Below are 14,149 nucleotides of genomic sequence, written 5' to 3'. Positions count from 1 at the left end.
GGCCGCGTGTCCCCGCAGTGGCCTGCGGACAGCCCCCCGCGGTGCAGCACGCGCGGCCCCTGGGCCGGCCCAAGGCGCGGTACGAGATCAACGCGGTGGAGCGTTACCAGTGCGCGCGGGGCTTCGTCCAGCGCCACGTGCCCACCGTCCGCTGCCTGCCCAGCGGCCAGTGGGAGGAGCCTCGGGTCACCTGCACGGACGGTGAGCGCGGGGGACGGGGAGGGCGGGACTGGGGGGTCCCGGGTGGCTGGGTTGGGGGTCCCCTGCCCGCACTGCCCACCAACTCCCGGGAGAGGCGGGGCCCGCGCCTTCCCCCGCAGGCGTGGCCGGAGCCCCGCGGAGGTGGCCCCGAGGCCGCGTCCCCTCCCGGCTCACGGCCCCGCTCGCCCCCAGCCGCCACCTACCAGCGCAGACGCCGGCAGCGGAGCCCGCGGCGGCACCGGCCCGCAGGACACTGAGCCCGCAGCCCGCCAGGCTGACCGCTGGCCCTCAGGGAGCCGCTGTCCAGGAGAGGGAGCCAGCCAGGCCCCTCCACCGTGTCCCCGTGGCCAGCGCCGCCGCCCGTGCCCCCACACACCCGCCCCAACGCCAAAGCCGACGATGTGTCCTGAGCCACACGGGGACCGTGCGGACCGCCGGGGACCGAGGGTCGGGGGAGTGAGACCGAGGTGACCCCCCCCCCCCCCCCGGCCCCGCACAGCTGCTGTGGGTGTCCTGTCCCCGCAGGGCGCCGGGGCAGGGCTGGGTGGGTCCCTTCCTCCCCGGGGCCCCTCCCACCCCTCCCGCCCCCGGGACCGTGCAGGCTTCAGGGTTCCACGCACCTATTTATATTTTTGAAAACTGAAGATGACTATAAGAATAATAAAAGACCTTGGAAGAGACCTGTTCGTGTTTAAAACTGAAGCCAGGGGCCGGGGCAGTGGGACAGCACAGTGTGGCCACAAATAAACTGGAAGCAAAGGCGCCCCCAGTAGGGGTGCTAGAGGGAGTGGATTGAATGCCCCCCCACGACTGCCCAGCACAGGGGCAGTCCCCAGAAAAGACCCAGGCAGGGACGACGTGACACAGGGACGGGGCATGACACTGAGCCCCGCCCACCTCTGCCCACTATGGCCCCACGCCTCTGCTCAGGTCAGAATGGGGCTGTCCCTTTTGGAAAACAATATGGACGCTTCTCAAAAAATTAGGAATTGAGCTCCCATTTGATCCAGCAATACCACTGCTGGGAATATATCCCGGAGAAGCAAAATAGTATAGTCGAGGGGCTGGAGCGACAGCACAGCGGGTAGGGCAGTTGCCTTGCTCGTAGCCAACCCAGGTTCGGTTCCCAGCATCCCATATGGTCCCCTGAGCACCTCCAGGAGAAATTCCTGAGTGCAGAGCCAGGAGTAACCCCTGTGCATCACTGGGTGTGACCCAAAAAGCAAAAAAACAAAAACAAAAGTATAGTCGAAATGACATCTGCACTTTTATGTTCATCGCAGCACTGTTTACAATAGCCAGAATCTGGAAAAATACCGAGTGCCCTAGAACAGATGACTGGTTAAGAAACTTTGGTACATCTATACAATAGAATACTATGCAGCTGTTAGAAAAGATGAAGTCATGAACTTTGCATATAAGTTGATCAACATGGATCACGCTAAGTGAAATGAGTCAGAAAGAGATAGAAAGCCTGCACTCATCTATGGAATATAAAATAATAGAGTAGCAGACTAACACCCAAGAATAGTAGATATAAGTACCAGGAGGTTGGCTCCATGGCTTGGAAGTTGGCCTCACATGCTGGGGGAAAAGAAAAGGTAGCTCAGATAGAGAAGGGAACACCAAATAAAGTGTGATTCCAGGACCAGCTCGGGATGGGAGATACACGCTGAAAGTAGACTAGACTGAACACGATGGCCACTCAACACCCATATTGCAAACCACAATACCCAAAAGGAGAGAGAGAAAACAAAAGGGAATGCCCTGCCCCAGAGGTGGGGTTGGGGGGTGATGGGATTGGGGGATGGGAGGGGGTGGGTTCATTGGTGGTGGAGAATGGGCACTGCTGGAGGGATGGGTTCTCAAACATTGTGTGAGGGAAACACAAGCACGAAAATGTGTAAATCTGTAACTGTACCCTCACGGAGATTCACAAATTAAAAAGTAAATATATATATAAAAAAAAGAATGGGCTGTCCTGATACCCCAGTCCCGAACCCAACCTCGTGGGTTTGTGCGAAGGGGAGCCCCTGCACCTTGCCCCCTCTGGGCAGCTCACCAGGAAGACACTATCCCAGACCTACAGCCCATTAGCAGTCCTGCACTGGAGGTTGAGTTCTAGAAAAATTCCTCCTCCCCGGTCTGGGGGTGAGCCCTGGCACCTGCTGGCCCTAAGCAGAGGTGAAGGAGCCGTGGTACGTGGGGGCAATGTCCCAGTCCCCATCTCGAACCCTGTGCAGGGCGGTACCCTGGGCCTCCCCCAGCTGAAGGTTCAGAGTTTCCGTCTGGCTGCCCTGCCCAGGCCAGCCCTGCAGGTCAGAGTAAGTGGAAATTTCCGCAGGACAAGCAGCCATCTGGGGGAGGGGACATCCCTGCATCCGCTCCCCACCCCAGCCAGCGGCTCGAACTGCACAGAGGCTGGAGGGAGGGAGGCTAAGGAACCCCCAGGCATCTGTTCCTGCCCCCACCCCACAAAAGGGGAGCCCAAGAGCCCAGGAAGGCCAGGGCTGGTGGGCACAGCTGACCGTCCCAGACCCGAGTCCACGCAGCGCTGATCCCGGAGACAGAATGAGTCACACACAGGAGTAGGGGTGACATAAATATTCTTGTTGCCAGCCTGCGGGGAGAACCAGCGTGCAGGCCCCCTCCCGCCCCCTCAGTCTCTCTTGGGCTTCCGGGCCAGGGCTGGGAGGAGACAGTGGGGGCGGTGGGGCAGGGTGGGAGGAATGGCCATCGCCCCAGGCTGGGGGGTGTGGGTGGCTGGGGAGGTGCAAGAGACCTGCACCCCACCCCCACCCGTCTGAACAGCCCAGACTCCCCCTAGGTTGAGGGGCTGTGGGTGGAAGGAGGGGTGGGGCGTGGGACGTGGGGGAGGGGAGCCCGCCCCGAAGCAGCTGCCATGGCGGGGCCCTAGCAGCCCAGCAGCTCCACGCGCAGGGTGATGCGGTTGTGCCAGGCCACGGGCAGGATGCGCACGAAGCGCGCCAGGAAGGGCGTTTCAAACACGTTCTTCTTGTGCGACTCATTGTCCAGGTTGCCAGGAAAGATCTGGGGGCAGAAGGGCAGGGCCGGGGGACAGTGAGGTGCGCCAGGCCCTGAGAGGGCAACCCCACCCCAGCCCCACGGCATCCCCACGCCACCCACCTTACTCTCCGTGGAGCCCTGCTCATGGTACTCGGTCCAGTTCTGGCCATTGTCACTGTGTGCGATCTTGTAGGCAGCCACGTACTGCACGTGGCCAAAGTCCCGGGCACCCTGGGTGATGATGCCCGTCACCTGCTTCTGCGTGCCCAGGTCGATCTGCAGGGAAAGGCAAGGCTGCTGGGAGGAGCCTGGCCTCCCTGGGGACCCCAGACCCCATCTCTCTCAGCCTCCCTGGGGACCCCGATCATCTCTCTGCATGCACTCATACATATGGACACATGAGTCTGCATTCCTGATCTGTGTGCACACGTGTGCACATACATCTGCACAGCCACAGCCCATGTGTGCGCACTCACCAGGAATGCAGACCCATGTGTGCACATGTATGAGTACATGCAGCTGTATATAGGGGCACACCCATGTATGCGTATAAACATGTCCACACATGCACATGTATGTGTGCGTGTATACATGCACAGCCACACGCACTCGCGCGCACGCGCGCACACACACACACACACACACACACACACACACACACACACACACACACACACACACACCCTTCCCTCCCAGGAATGGGGGGGAGGGTGCATGGAAGTTGAAGAGAGCGGGGGCCAATGCAACCAGGCCAGGGGCTGGAGAGCTATGGCAGCGGGGAGAGCACTGGCCTTGCACACAGCCCACCCGGGTTCGATCCCCGGCACCCCATAGGGCTCCTTGAGCACTGCCAGGAGTGATTCCTGAGTGCAGAGCAAGGAGTAACCCGAGCATTGCTGGGTGTGACCCAGGAAAAAGAAATGCACAGGTGTTTCGGAAACGGTATCGTGGGGCGCAGTAGCTGAGGCTACAAGGTCACTCAAGGTCAAGGTCACAGGCCAGTTCTGACAGCTGTAGCCCCTCACCCTGGCCCGGGACCCACCTGCAGCCACTCGGAGGCAGAGTTGCTCTGCGCCGTCCAGGCGTTGAACTTGCCCTGTCTGTCCAGCCGGCCGTAGAAGGGGAACCAGCTGAAGGCGCTCAGGCCCCAGGTGCGGAAGACGCTGGAGGCGGTGATCTGCTTGTCAGGGATGGTGTTGTCCTTCATGCCCAGGGGATCGGAGCATCCTGCCGGCACATGGAGCAGTCACCCACGGGTGTCCTCTCCTACCCTCTCACCCCGACTTCCCTCCACACAGCACAGGCCCTGAGCCACCACTTCCCACCCTGACCTCAGAGACAGGTCCTCTAAGAAGCCCTCCCTGACTGCCTCAAGGGGCAGGACACAGCCGGGATGCACATGCTTGACTCCCTCCTTCTGTCCTTCTGTCCTTTCGGACAGAGGTGCTGGCTGGTGCAGGGCAGAGGCCCAGATGTGCCTGTCACGGACAGTTGCCTAAACTCCCTTTCACAAGAGGAACATCATGTCTCAGATGGTGGGAGAAGCAGAAATGCAGATGGTCTTTTTTCCCTTTCTTTGTTTTTCGGGTCACATGCGGCAATGCTCAGGCCTCACTCCCGGCTCTGTGCTCAGACCTCTCTCCCGGCTCTGTGCTCAGGCCTCACTCCTGGCTCTGTGCTCAGGCCTCTCTCCCAGCTCTGTGCTCAGACCTCTCTCCCGGCTCTGTGCTCAGGGCTCACTCCTGAAGGAACTTGGGGGCCATAGCTAGTGCCAGGGATCAAACCCAGGTCAGCCACATCAAGCAAGGGCCCTGCCCACTGTGCTCTTTCTCTACCCTGGAAAACAAACTTTGCTGCAGATGTAAAGAGCATGACTCCAGACGCCAGCTAAACTTTTCGGCATGGGCAACTCCTCGAAGAATGTCTCCAGACTGAGAACTAAGCCGAGGCCCCATGCCCGCCCAGGAGGGGAAAGGTATTTCTCTCTCTCGCCTCTTCCTTGCCGGGGGTGAAGGGCACGGTGACCGCCATATTATGATGACCACAGATGGGGTTTACAAGCTTGCAATGATCCAATATCTGGAAGAAATTTCTCTGGACTTAGTTGCTAAAGTATAGAAATCCAAAACCTTATATCCCTTCATAACAGGTCTGACTCTAGTGGGGTACTCCTAACAATAATAGTGAGGTTTGTGTTGAAATATTGAATGTAACCATAGTAAATAGAAAGTAAAGTGAAATTTATCAGTTACAAGGCGGGGGGGAGGTGCTTGGGGGCAGGATGGGAGGTGTGCTGGTTTTTTTTTATTTTTGGTGTGTGTGTTTTTTTTCTTTTTTTGGTGGTGGGATATGGGCACTGGTGAAGGGATGGTTGTTTCAGCATTGTATAACTGAGACTTAAGCCTGAAAGCATTGTAATTTTCCACATGGTGATTCAATAAAATAAAATTATTTTAAAACAAAAAAGAGAGACAGCCCAGTATTAGAAAGGGGGTGCCAGAGAGAGAGCCCCAAGGCTCAGCATGCCCGAGGCTAGAGTTCAATTTCTGACACTACCAGGGACAATGCCAAGTGGAGAGCCCGAAGTGACCAAATATTGAAAACCAGGGCCAGGATGGTGCACATGCTTTGATCCAAACCAGACTCAAGCCCGGCAGGCCCAACTCAGCTCTGAGTTGTACCGAGCGTCTGTGCGTGGGATGGCAGAACCCGGTGTGCAGCTGCCGACGCACAGAGCGAAGGTCCCGAGAACCACGGGCGCTGCGGTTCTGCAGACGGCCAACAGGGGGCAGACTAGGGCACAAGAGAAAGAGCCTGGGAAACGCAAGCGCTGCAGGTCTTCTGGCGGCCAGCAGGTGGCACTGCGAGGACAGGGACGGCAAAGGAGCAAGTGAAAGGGGCTGCCGCTTTGGGCCCCTTGACCTCTGCACATGCGTCCATAACTCTCTCGGGGCACACTATAGGAATAGGGGTGTAGGGGGACCACTAGATGAGTGGATTGGCCCCCAAGCTGTGCGCGGTGAGCAATGACTCATGTAGGCTTCCGTTCCCTCCCTTCATCCATCCATCCTGTCACCCCACAGATGCGGAGGGGGGCTCCAGGCTCCCAGAGCACATGCTTGGCCGGCAGGGCCCGGCCCCAACCCCCCACTTCCAACTCCCGGCCCCTACCCCTGGTTCCAACCCCTGGTTTCAACCCCAGCCCCTAGCCCCCAGTTCCAACCCCAGCACCCAGCACCTACCCTTCCCCCTCCCTCAGAGTAAGCAAGGGTGCTTTGCAGGACCCTGATGGGGCCTCTTTTCTTTTCCTTCCCCTCCTCCCCTCTGCAGGATCAGGAGGCCATGGGCACGCAGCAGTCCGGGCCAGGCTAAGGCGGGGCCAGGGGGCCCTGGCACTAACCATTCAGCTCACAGCCCAGGAGCTCAAAGCGCACAGTGCAACCCCGGTGACAGACGATGGGCACCAGCCGCAGGTACTGCGTCTCCAGTGGGGTGTCAAACATGTTCACCTTCAGGCCATTGTTGTCCACATTCCCCACATAGACCTGGGAGGGAGGAGGCAGAATGGGGGCACTGGCCAGCCCAGAACGCCCTTCCCACATCCTCCCTGGTCCCCAGAACCAATGAAGGGGGACCTCCCCTCTCCAGCACATTCATGAGGGAGGCTTTGCCCACGGACCCCAGTTGCACCAACAACCGACATCTAGGCTGTGGCCGGCCTGGTACCCTTGAGCAGGGTCCAACATGCATGAGACATGGCACCCCACTGCCGTAGCTGGTCTCCAGGGAGTCACCGAGCTGGGTTCTCATTTTTTGGTGTCGGGGCTATCTTCCATCCACCTGGAGGTGCTCGGATGGACCCACTCAGTGCCAGGGCATGAGCCTGAAACTTCAGCATGCAGGGCAGAAGCCCCCAGCCCCTACGGAACCCGTCTCAACTCTGGCTGCTCTCAAACTCTTCAGCGGAGCAACAGCTTCTCCCCACAGAGCATCCTCTGTGTGGCGCCGTTTCTGGGAACCGGAGTGTACCCAGGACTGACCTGGTGCGGTCTTCCCCTCCTCCAGGGCCCCCGAGAGCCTCACCTTGTCCATCAGCCCGCTGTCGTCCTTCAAGATCTGGAACTTCCGCCCGTCCATGCTGTAGGCCACCTTGAACGACTTCAGGTACTCGGCACTGCCCGCGCGGCTGGCGCCCTGTGTCACCACGCCCGTCACAAGCATCTTCCGCAGTAGGTTCACCTGGTCGAAGGTGGCACCCTGAATTCCAGGCCGCCCGCACCTCTTCATGCCCCCAAGCCCAGGCCAGAGCGCGCGAGTGCACACTTGGGGGCTGTCCCGCGCCCTACCTGGATCCAGGGGTTGTGGTCATAGTTGCTGGCCGTCCAGGCATTGACGATCCCCGTGCGGTGCAGGCGGGCCAGCTCAGGCGCCCAGCGCTGCAAGCCCATGAATCCCAGGTGGACAGACGAGGCTGAGATCTGTGCATCCGTGATGGAGCCCCTCTCCATGCCCAGGGGCGTGGCGCAGGCTGTGGGGTGGGGGACACCATCAGGGTCGCTGGGAGGTCCCAGTGCAGCCCAGCCTGGCCTAAGCCCCCCTGAGCAGAGCCACCAAAGGATGCAATCCAAGGGGGAGTGCAGGGGAAAGGGCAGAATGGCACCAAGAACAAAGCCTGCAGCTCAGCCCAGTCCCTGGCTTCCCTGGATGGGCCCTTGGGGGCAGGGCCCCTCTGGCCACAGTGGACAGGAGCCGCCATGCACAGACCTGCCTGGAACTTTATGAAATGTCATTGGCGGGGGAGGAGGGTTGGAGGCTGGTCCTCATTTCTCTCTCCATCCAGCCCTTTCCTGCTGGCTTCCTGCCCTCCCCCTCCCCCCAGACTGCAGTCCAGGAAGCCGCCTTCTTTGAGGCCCACTCGGCTTCCCCGGGATCCCAGAAAGTGGGTGCTGCAGGCTCAGGTGCCCCCAGCCAGACTCCCCAGCGGGAGCAGGGCAGAGCCTGGCTGGGCAAATCTCCGGGTTGGTGGGATCTACAAGGAGACGTAGCACCCACAGGGGCAGGGCTGCCGGGCGCCCCAGGAGTAGACCCCCCTGAGAAGCAGGTGCTGGGTAATTCCAGATGGGCACACCCATGGTTAGTTACCGGGCACCCAGCACGTAATTATGGGCCCACTTGGCCCTCTGTCTGCCAGAAGCCCCGCCCCCAACCTGCACCCACACATTCCTGGGCCCTCAGCGCTGCCACCACCCCCACCGGGTCCTGGAGTCCACCTTGTCCCCCTCCCTGCTGGAGGCCCCTGAACGCACAGACCATCCCCCCATACCTGCCTGGGGAACAGCAAAAATGGGGGACCCGCCCACAGGGGAGGAGGAGAACGAGACCTAAGGGGAGGGTCCGGAGCTGGGACAGGAGGGCAGGCTCTGTGGAGACCCTTGCCATCCCCAAGGGCCAGCAGGACCCTCTCCCCGCGCCAGAGGCCAGACCAGCCTGCTGGGCCCTTCCACCCAAGCCCGAGTACCTGGACTCACGGGTCCCCAAAGATGGAGAAAGCTCCCAGACTTTCTAGGGTTTGTTTTTTTGCCACACCTGGAGGTGCTCAGGGATCACTCTTGCTCTGAGCTCAGGGATCACTCCTGGCAGTGCTCGGGGCTAAAGGGTGCTGGGGATCAAACCCAGGTCAGCTGCGTGCGAGGCAAACACCCCCTATGCATCCCGCTGTCCTATTGCTTCAGCCCAATAAAGCCCCCTGCTTTGGGGGGAAAGCCCTTTGCGTGTGGGGTCCCCGCCTCTTGCAGGACAGGGGGACAGGAGGTTTCTCCAGCAGGCCAGGCCCCACTCACACGTCTCGCAGTGGACGCCTGTGTAGCCAGGAGAGCACCTGCAGACGTACTGCGTGAAGATGTCCCCGCGGCGCGAACCATCGATCAACTCGCACTCAGCATCGTTGTGGCAGGGGTTCGGGGAACAGGGACCTACAGGGGGTGAAGTGACCCATGAAGTTTTGAGGACACACACAGGTGGCAGCAAATGGGCCCCACCACCCCCAACGACCCCCCCACCTGGCGCCACCTGTCTCCCATCCCCACGCTCCCTCACCGGATGGAGGGGCTCCCAAGGGGGACGGCCACAGGGGTCCCAGAACCAGACCCAGCACTGAAAGCCAGGATAATTGCCAAGGGGCAAGGCAGATCCCTTCTCGGAGGGGGCAGGGACAAGTCTGGGAGGCGGGGCCGAGGCCGAGGATGGCCTGGATGGCAGCCGAGGTACCGAGGTACCGGGAGGGCCATGATTTATGATCAGGCTCCAGTCTGGAGGCGGGGCTACCTTTGTCTGTCTCATTGCAGATGAGCCCCGTGAATCCTTGGGGGCAGAGGCAAAAGAAAGAGAGTCTCCCCTGACGCAGCAGGCATGTGCCCCCATTCAGGCACTGGCTGGAGTCGCAGAAGTCACCTTCAAGGACAGGGTGCACTCAGGAAGAGCAGCGGGGATCTGCTGCGACTCCCAAGATTCAGCAATGCCCAGACAGGCATTCCAGATCCCAGGGTATGTGGGCAGGAGAGGAGAGCTGGGGGGGCGGGGAACTGGTGGCAGGAAAGAAAGATCTGGAAGGAGGCTGATCCTCCCCGCCCCACTGGGGCAGCTGGGTCTTGCAGGGCAGATGCAAGGGTGGAAGCTGGCAGGGCCTCTGCAGCCCACTGTCCCTTATCTAGAGGGGCGCCCACTCGAGAACTGGGAGAAATTCATCTCCAGCTCCAGGGGGCGCCATGGGCTGCCACACACAGAGGAGGAGGGAGGCACAGACCCCCAATCAAGAGAGCTCTTCCCAGGGGCTGGAGCGATAGCACAGCGGGTAGGGCGTTTGCCTTGCATGTGGCTGACCCGGGTTCGATTCCCAGCATCCCATATGGTCCCCTGAGCACCGCCAGGGGTAATTCCTGAGTGCAGAGCCAGGAGTAACCCCTGTGCATCGCCAGGTGTGACCCAAAAAGCAAAAAAAAAAAAAAAAAGAGAGAGAGAGCTCTTCCCAGAGCCTGCAGAGTGGCCGCCCCCCCTCCCAGACCCCACACCCCAGCATCCACATGTGGGGTGGGAGCTGAGAAGCCCCCGCCCCCACTCAGAGAGGCCCCATCTCAGGCAGGAAGGTTTTCCAGAAATCCCAAAGCCAGAGAGCTGCTGGAACCCGAGAGCATCTTCCCAGTGGTCTCACCGTCCTCTGGTCCATCCTCCCCTCCCTCCACCTCTTCCTCCTCTACTCTTCTCCTCCTCCACTTCCCTCTTCCTCCTCCTCCCCCACCTCTCCCCTTCCTCCTCTCCCCCTAGTCTTCCTCCTCCCTCTCATCCTCCCCCCCCTCAGGCAGCTCCCAAGTTGCTATTAGTCATTGGCTTTAAATAGCAGTTTAATCCCTGCCAGACCAGGCAGGCTGGGGGCTGGTCTGAGCCCCACTCCTGTGCCCGTGGGGTCAAGTTCCCCGACCCTTTGAACCCCCACACCTCAGGGCAGGAGCCATGGGGCGGGAAAAGAGGAAGCAAACAGCCCCCTTCTCACATGTGGTGCAGGGGTGCCAGGCTCCTTCCCTCCTCTGAATCCCCACCTCTGGGGTACCTCAACACCCCCAACTCTGGACGGTCCTTCCAGGGGCACGGTGGCTCGGGTTGGGGTTATGAGGACCGGAAGGGGCAGAGGGCGGACTCCAAAGGCGCAGGCACATGGCTGGCCCGGGCCCTGGGTCACTGGGCAGGGCCTGGAAGCCCGGGAGTCCAGGCCTGGGGTCAGGCTGATCACAGACCGCTGCGCTGCGGCCCCGCCCCACCCCTGATCCTCTGCCCCGAGGAGAGGTTAGTGGGGAGGCAGCCTGCGGAATCTTGGCAGCCCCCCACCCCACGGTCCTGGAAGGGAACTCCTGGGCCCACGTGCAGAGCTGCGGCGGGGCGGGGCGGCAGAGACCCTGCAGCCGTGCCGGGGGCGGGAGTCCACAGTCGCCCAAGTCCCGCCCCGGGCCCCACCTCCAGTCCGGTCCCCGGACCGACTCCCCCAGCCACGCGCGTCCTGCAGGAGCGACTCGCGCAAAACTGCCGAGAGCGGGCAGGCGGGTCCCGGGGTGCGTCGGGGACCCGGCACCCCGCCCCCGGATGGGGAGAGGCCCGGGCGAGGGGGCTTTCTTTGTTCGGCGCGGGGGACTGTCAACCGGGTCCGACCGCGGCGCCGCGACAGGCCTCGGGCGCGCCCGCCCGCCCCGGGCTCCGGGCCGGACACCACGGACGCGGCTGAACTTCCGAGCAGCCACCACTCACCCGAGGAAGCGGAGAGGCCGGGGACGCAGAGCAGCGCGCCGCACAGCGCGACCAACAGGGACGGGCCGGGCATGCTGCGGGCGCCGAGACCTGGACCGGGCGCGGGGCGCGGAGCGCGGGACGCGGGGCGCGGGACGACGGCGGTGGCGGCGGCGGCGGCGGCGGCGGCGAAGATCGCGGGCTCCTCGCAGCGGCTCCTGGACGGGAATAAATCAGGCTGCTCCGCCCCGCCCCCAGGACGGCAGGCCCCGCCCCTGGCGGCAGGCCACGCCCCTGGCTGTAGACGACGACTATAGGCGGTAGGCCACGCCCAGGAGTCAGGCCACGCCCAATGTTATAAGCCCCGCCCCCGGTTTCAGACACACCCCCGCCCGACGGCAGGCCACGCCTATAGGCGGCAGGACACACCCCTGAATGCAGACCACGCCCAACCGGACACTACAAGTCACGCCCCCAATGAATGCCCCGCCCCGTCCTCCTCCAAGGCGGGGCTTCCTGGAGCTGGGCTACCCGGGCTTGGCCGCTACTCATTCATCCCCCTTCCCACCCTTTGGGACCTGAGCCAACAGGATCCCCCTGGAGTTGTTTATTTTCCTTGTTTTCAAGTTTTAGAAAGATGCTAAACTTTATGCATATAAGGGCCGTGCCAATGAGAGCGCCAGCGGGGTACTCGGGGCTCTTATCAGATGGGCAGGTATGCCGGCAGGAGCACACCTAGCGGCGGGACACAGGCCCCAGCATGCAGGGCTGGGCCGGGTGTAAAGCCTGTGCAAAGTGGCTGACGCCACACCGAGATTCTGAGGCCGGCCGCTGCTCCCTTCCGCTGCACACGTTTCCAAGAGACAAAAGCAATGGCAAACTTTCCTCTGTCAAAGGTCAGATAAAAACAGTTTCAGATCTGCAAGCTGTAAGGTCTCTGGGGCAGCATTTACCTCCGCCCTGATCCTTGGATGTGGCCTTAGACAATGACTGAGGAAATGAGCCTGAGCTGTAAAGACAGACAGGGAGGCTGGGAGGCTGGGCAGGGAAGGACATTTGCTGGTCAGAGTTGTTTTCCACTAAAATCTAAAAGTTTTCCACTAAAGACTAAAATCGTCTTTTTTTTAATTTTTCTTAAGCATTACCTATTTCCAAATAAATATTTATATATTTATTTCCAAATAAATAATATGCTTTCAAATAAATAGTTGTAAGAATAGAATTCCAGACAGATGAGGGAAAAAGCCCAGCCCTCTTTCCTGCCGACTTCACTGAGCCCCAGCCTGGAGCCAGCTGCTGACATCAGCCCTCTCCTCACCATCCACTCAATTCCCGATGCCCCTTCAGGGTGGACAGGCTAGAAGTGAGAAGGAGTATTTGGCTTCCTTACCTGATAAGGAAAATCTATGGGAAACCACATCTAAAAGCCTTGGATGAAAGACAGTCTCTCGGGGCCAGAGAGATACAGGACAGTGGGGAAGTCACTTGCCTCACAGCCAGTTGGATTCCATCCTCAACACCCCATATGGTCCCTGGAACCCACCAGGAGTGAGCCCAGAACACTGCTGGATGTGGCCCCAACACAACAACAGAAAGAGCTCACAAATAAGGAAGGGTGCCTGCTCTCACCAGTCAGTGCACTGCATTGGAATGTTCTAGAAAGGACAATAGGGCCAGAATTGGAAACAAGAGATTTAGGTTGGGGCGCCAGAACAATAGTCCAGCGGGTAGGGCATTTGCCTTGCACACAGCAAACCCAGGTTTGATCCCCAGCATCCCCACAGGGTCCCCCGATTCCTGAGTACAGAGCCAGGAGAAAGCCCGGAATATCGCTGGGACCAGGTCACACTTGGGCCAGGTGTGACCCAAGTGACCCCAAGAAGAAAAACAAACAAAAAAAGAGCATTCCGGTTGGAAAAGCCAATATAAAACTCTGTAACTCTCTATTTGCAGATGACATGATCTTACATCTAGAAAACCCTCAAGAACCTACACCCACACCACATGCGCGCGCTCGCACACACACACACACACACACACTCCCGCACGCACACACACACACACACACACACACACACACACACAGACCTCTGACCAAAAAAGAATAGGGGATAGCAGAGCTCACAGGGTAAAGGAACAGCCGTGAGTCCTCACTCGCCCTAATCACTGATAAACAGATGAATGAATAAAGGGAAGAAAAGTCCCAACAGCCTCACAAAAGAACTGCAAGGCAAAACTAGAGAGGAAGTACAGCCAGGAGGGCTCTTGAAGAGCAACTGACCCAAGTTCGATCCCTGAATGCACAGCCAGGAGCAAGCCCCGAGCACCACCAGGTGTGGCCCCACACCAAAACAAGAAAGAAAAGGAAGGAAGGAAGGAAGGAAGGAAGGAAGGAAGGAAGGAAGGAAGGAAGGAAGGAAGGAAGGAAGGAAGGAAGGAAGGAAGGAAGGAAGGAAGGAAGGAAGGAAGGAAGGAAGGGAGGGAGGGAGGGAGGGAGAGAGAGAAAGAAAGAAAGAAAGAAAGAAAGAAAGAAAGAAAGAAAGAAAGAAAGAAAGAGAGAGAGAGAGAGAGAGAGAGAGAGAGAGAGAGAGAGAGAGAGAGAGAGAGAGGGAGGGAAGGAAAAGAAAAAACCTAGAAGAAACTCAGACAA

General features: G+C 59.8%; 2 protein-coding genes across 5 annotated transcripts in view; one reads left to right on the top strand and one right to left on the bottom strand.

The window, feature by feature from the left end:
* Positions 1-881, top strand: part of ACAN (aggrecan) — a 37,230-nt gene extending 36,349 nt beyond the window's left edge. For all 4 annotated transcript variants that reach the window (XM_055143466.1, XM_055143467.1, XM_055143465.1 and 1 more), the window contains 2 exons: positions 19-201; positions 394-881. In XM_055143466.1, the coding sequence (XP_054999441.1) occupies positions 19-201; positions 394-458 (248 nt within the window). In that variant the 3' untranslated portion in view covers positions 459-881. The remainder of the gene's footprint in view (positions 1-18; positions 202-393) is intronic.
* Positions 882-2,790: 1,909 nt separating this feature from the next.
* Positions 2,791-11,709, bottom strand: MFGE8 (milk fat globule EGF and factor V/VIII domain containing). The gene is made up of 8 exons (XM_055143451.1): positions 11,521-11,709; positions 9,069-9,200; positions 7,575-7,756; positions 7,312-7,467; positions 6,629-6,773; positions 4,271-4,455; positions 3,349-3,504; positions 2,791-3,252 (listed from the first exon to the last, which is right to left on the bottom strand). The coding sequence occupies exons 1-8, from the start codon at positions 11,591-11,593 to the stop codon at positions 3,115-3,117; spliced, it is 1,167 nt and encodes a 388-aa protein (XP_054999426.1). The 5' UTR covers positions 11,594-11,709; the 3' UTR covers positions 2,791-3,114.
* Between the last annotated feature and the right edge of the window lie 2,440 nt (positions 11,710-14,149).

The sequence above is a fragment of the Sorex araneus genome, chromosome 6 (assembly GCF_027595985.1).
Source record: "Sorex araneus isolate mSorAra2 chromosome 6, mSorAra2.pri, whole genome shotgun sequence".
Lineage (NCBI taxonomy): Eukaryota > Metazoa > Chordata > Mammalia > Eulipotyphla > Soricidae > Sorex > Sorex araneus.
This window is presented reverse-complemented; position numbering and strand designations above follow the sequence as displayed.

Bases quoted from the DNA above. Each gene is read 5' to 3' on its own strand.
- MFGE8 (XM_055143451.1), bottom strand. From the start codon at position 11,593: ATGCCCGGCCCGTCCCTGTTGGTCGCGCTGTGCGGCGCGCTGCTCTGC. The intron at 9,201-11,520 runs GTGAGTGGTGGC...CACCCCCTGTAG, and splicing joins CGGCCTCTCCGCTTCCTCGG to GTCCCTGTTCCCCGAACCCC. The intron at 3,505-4,270 runs GTGGGTCCCGGG...CTTTCCCTGCAG, and splicing joins CTGCCTCCGAGTGGCTGCAG to ATCGACCTGGGCACGCAGAA.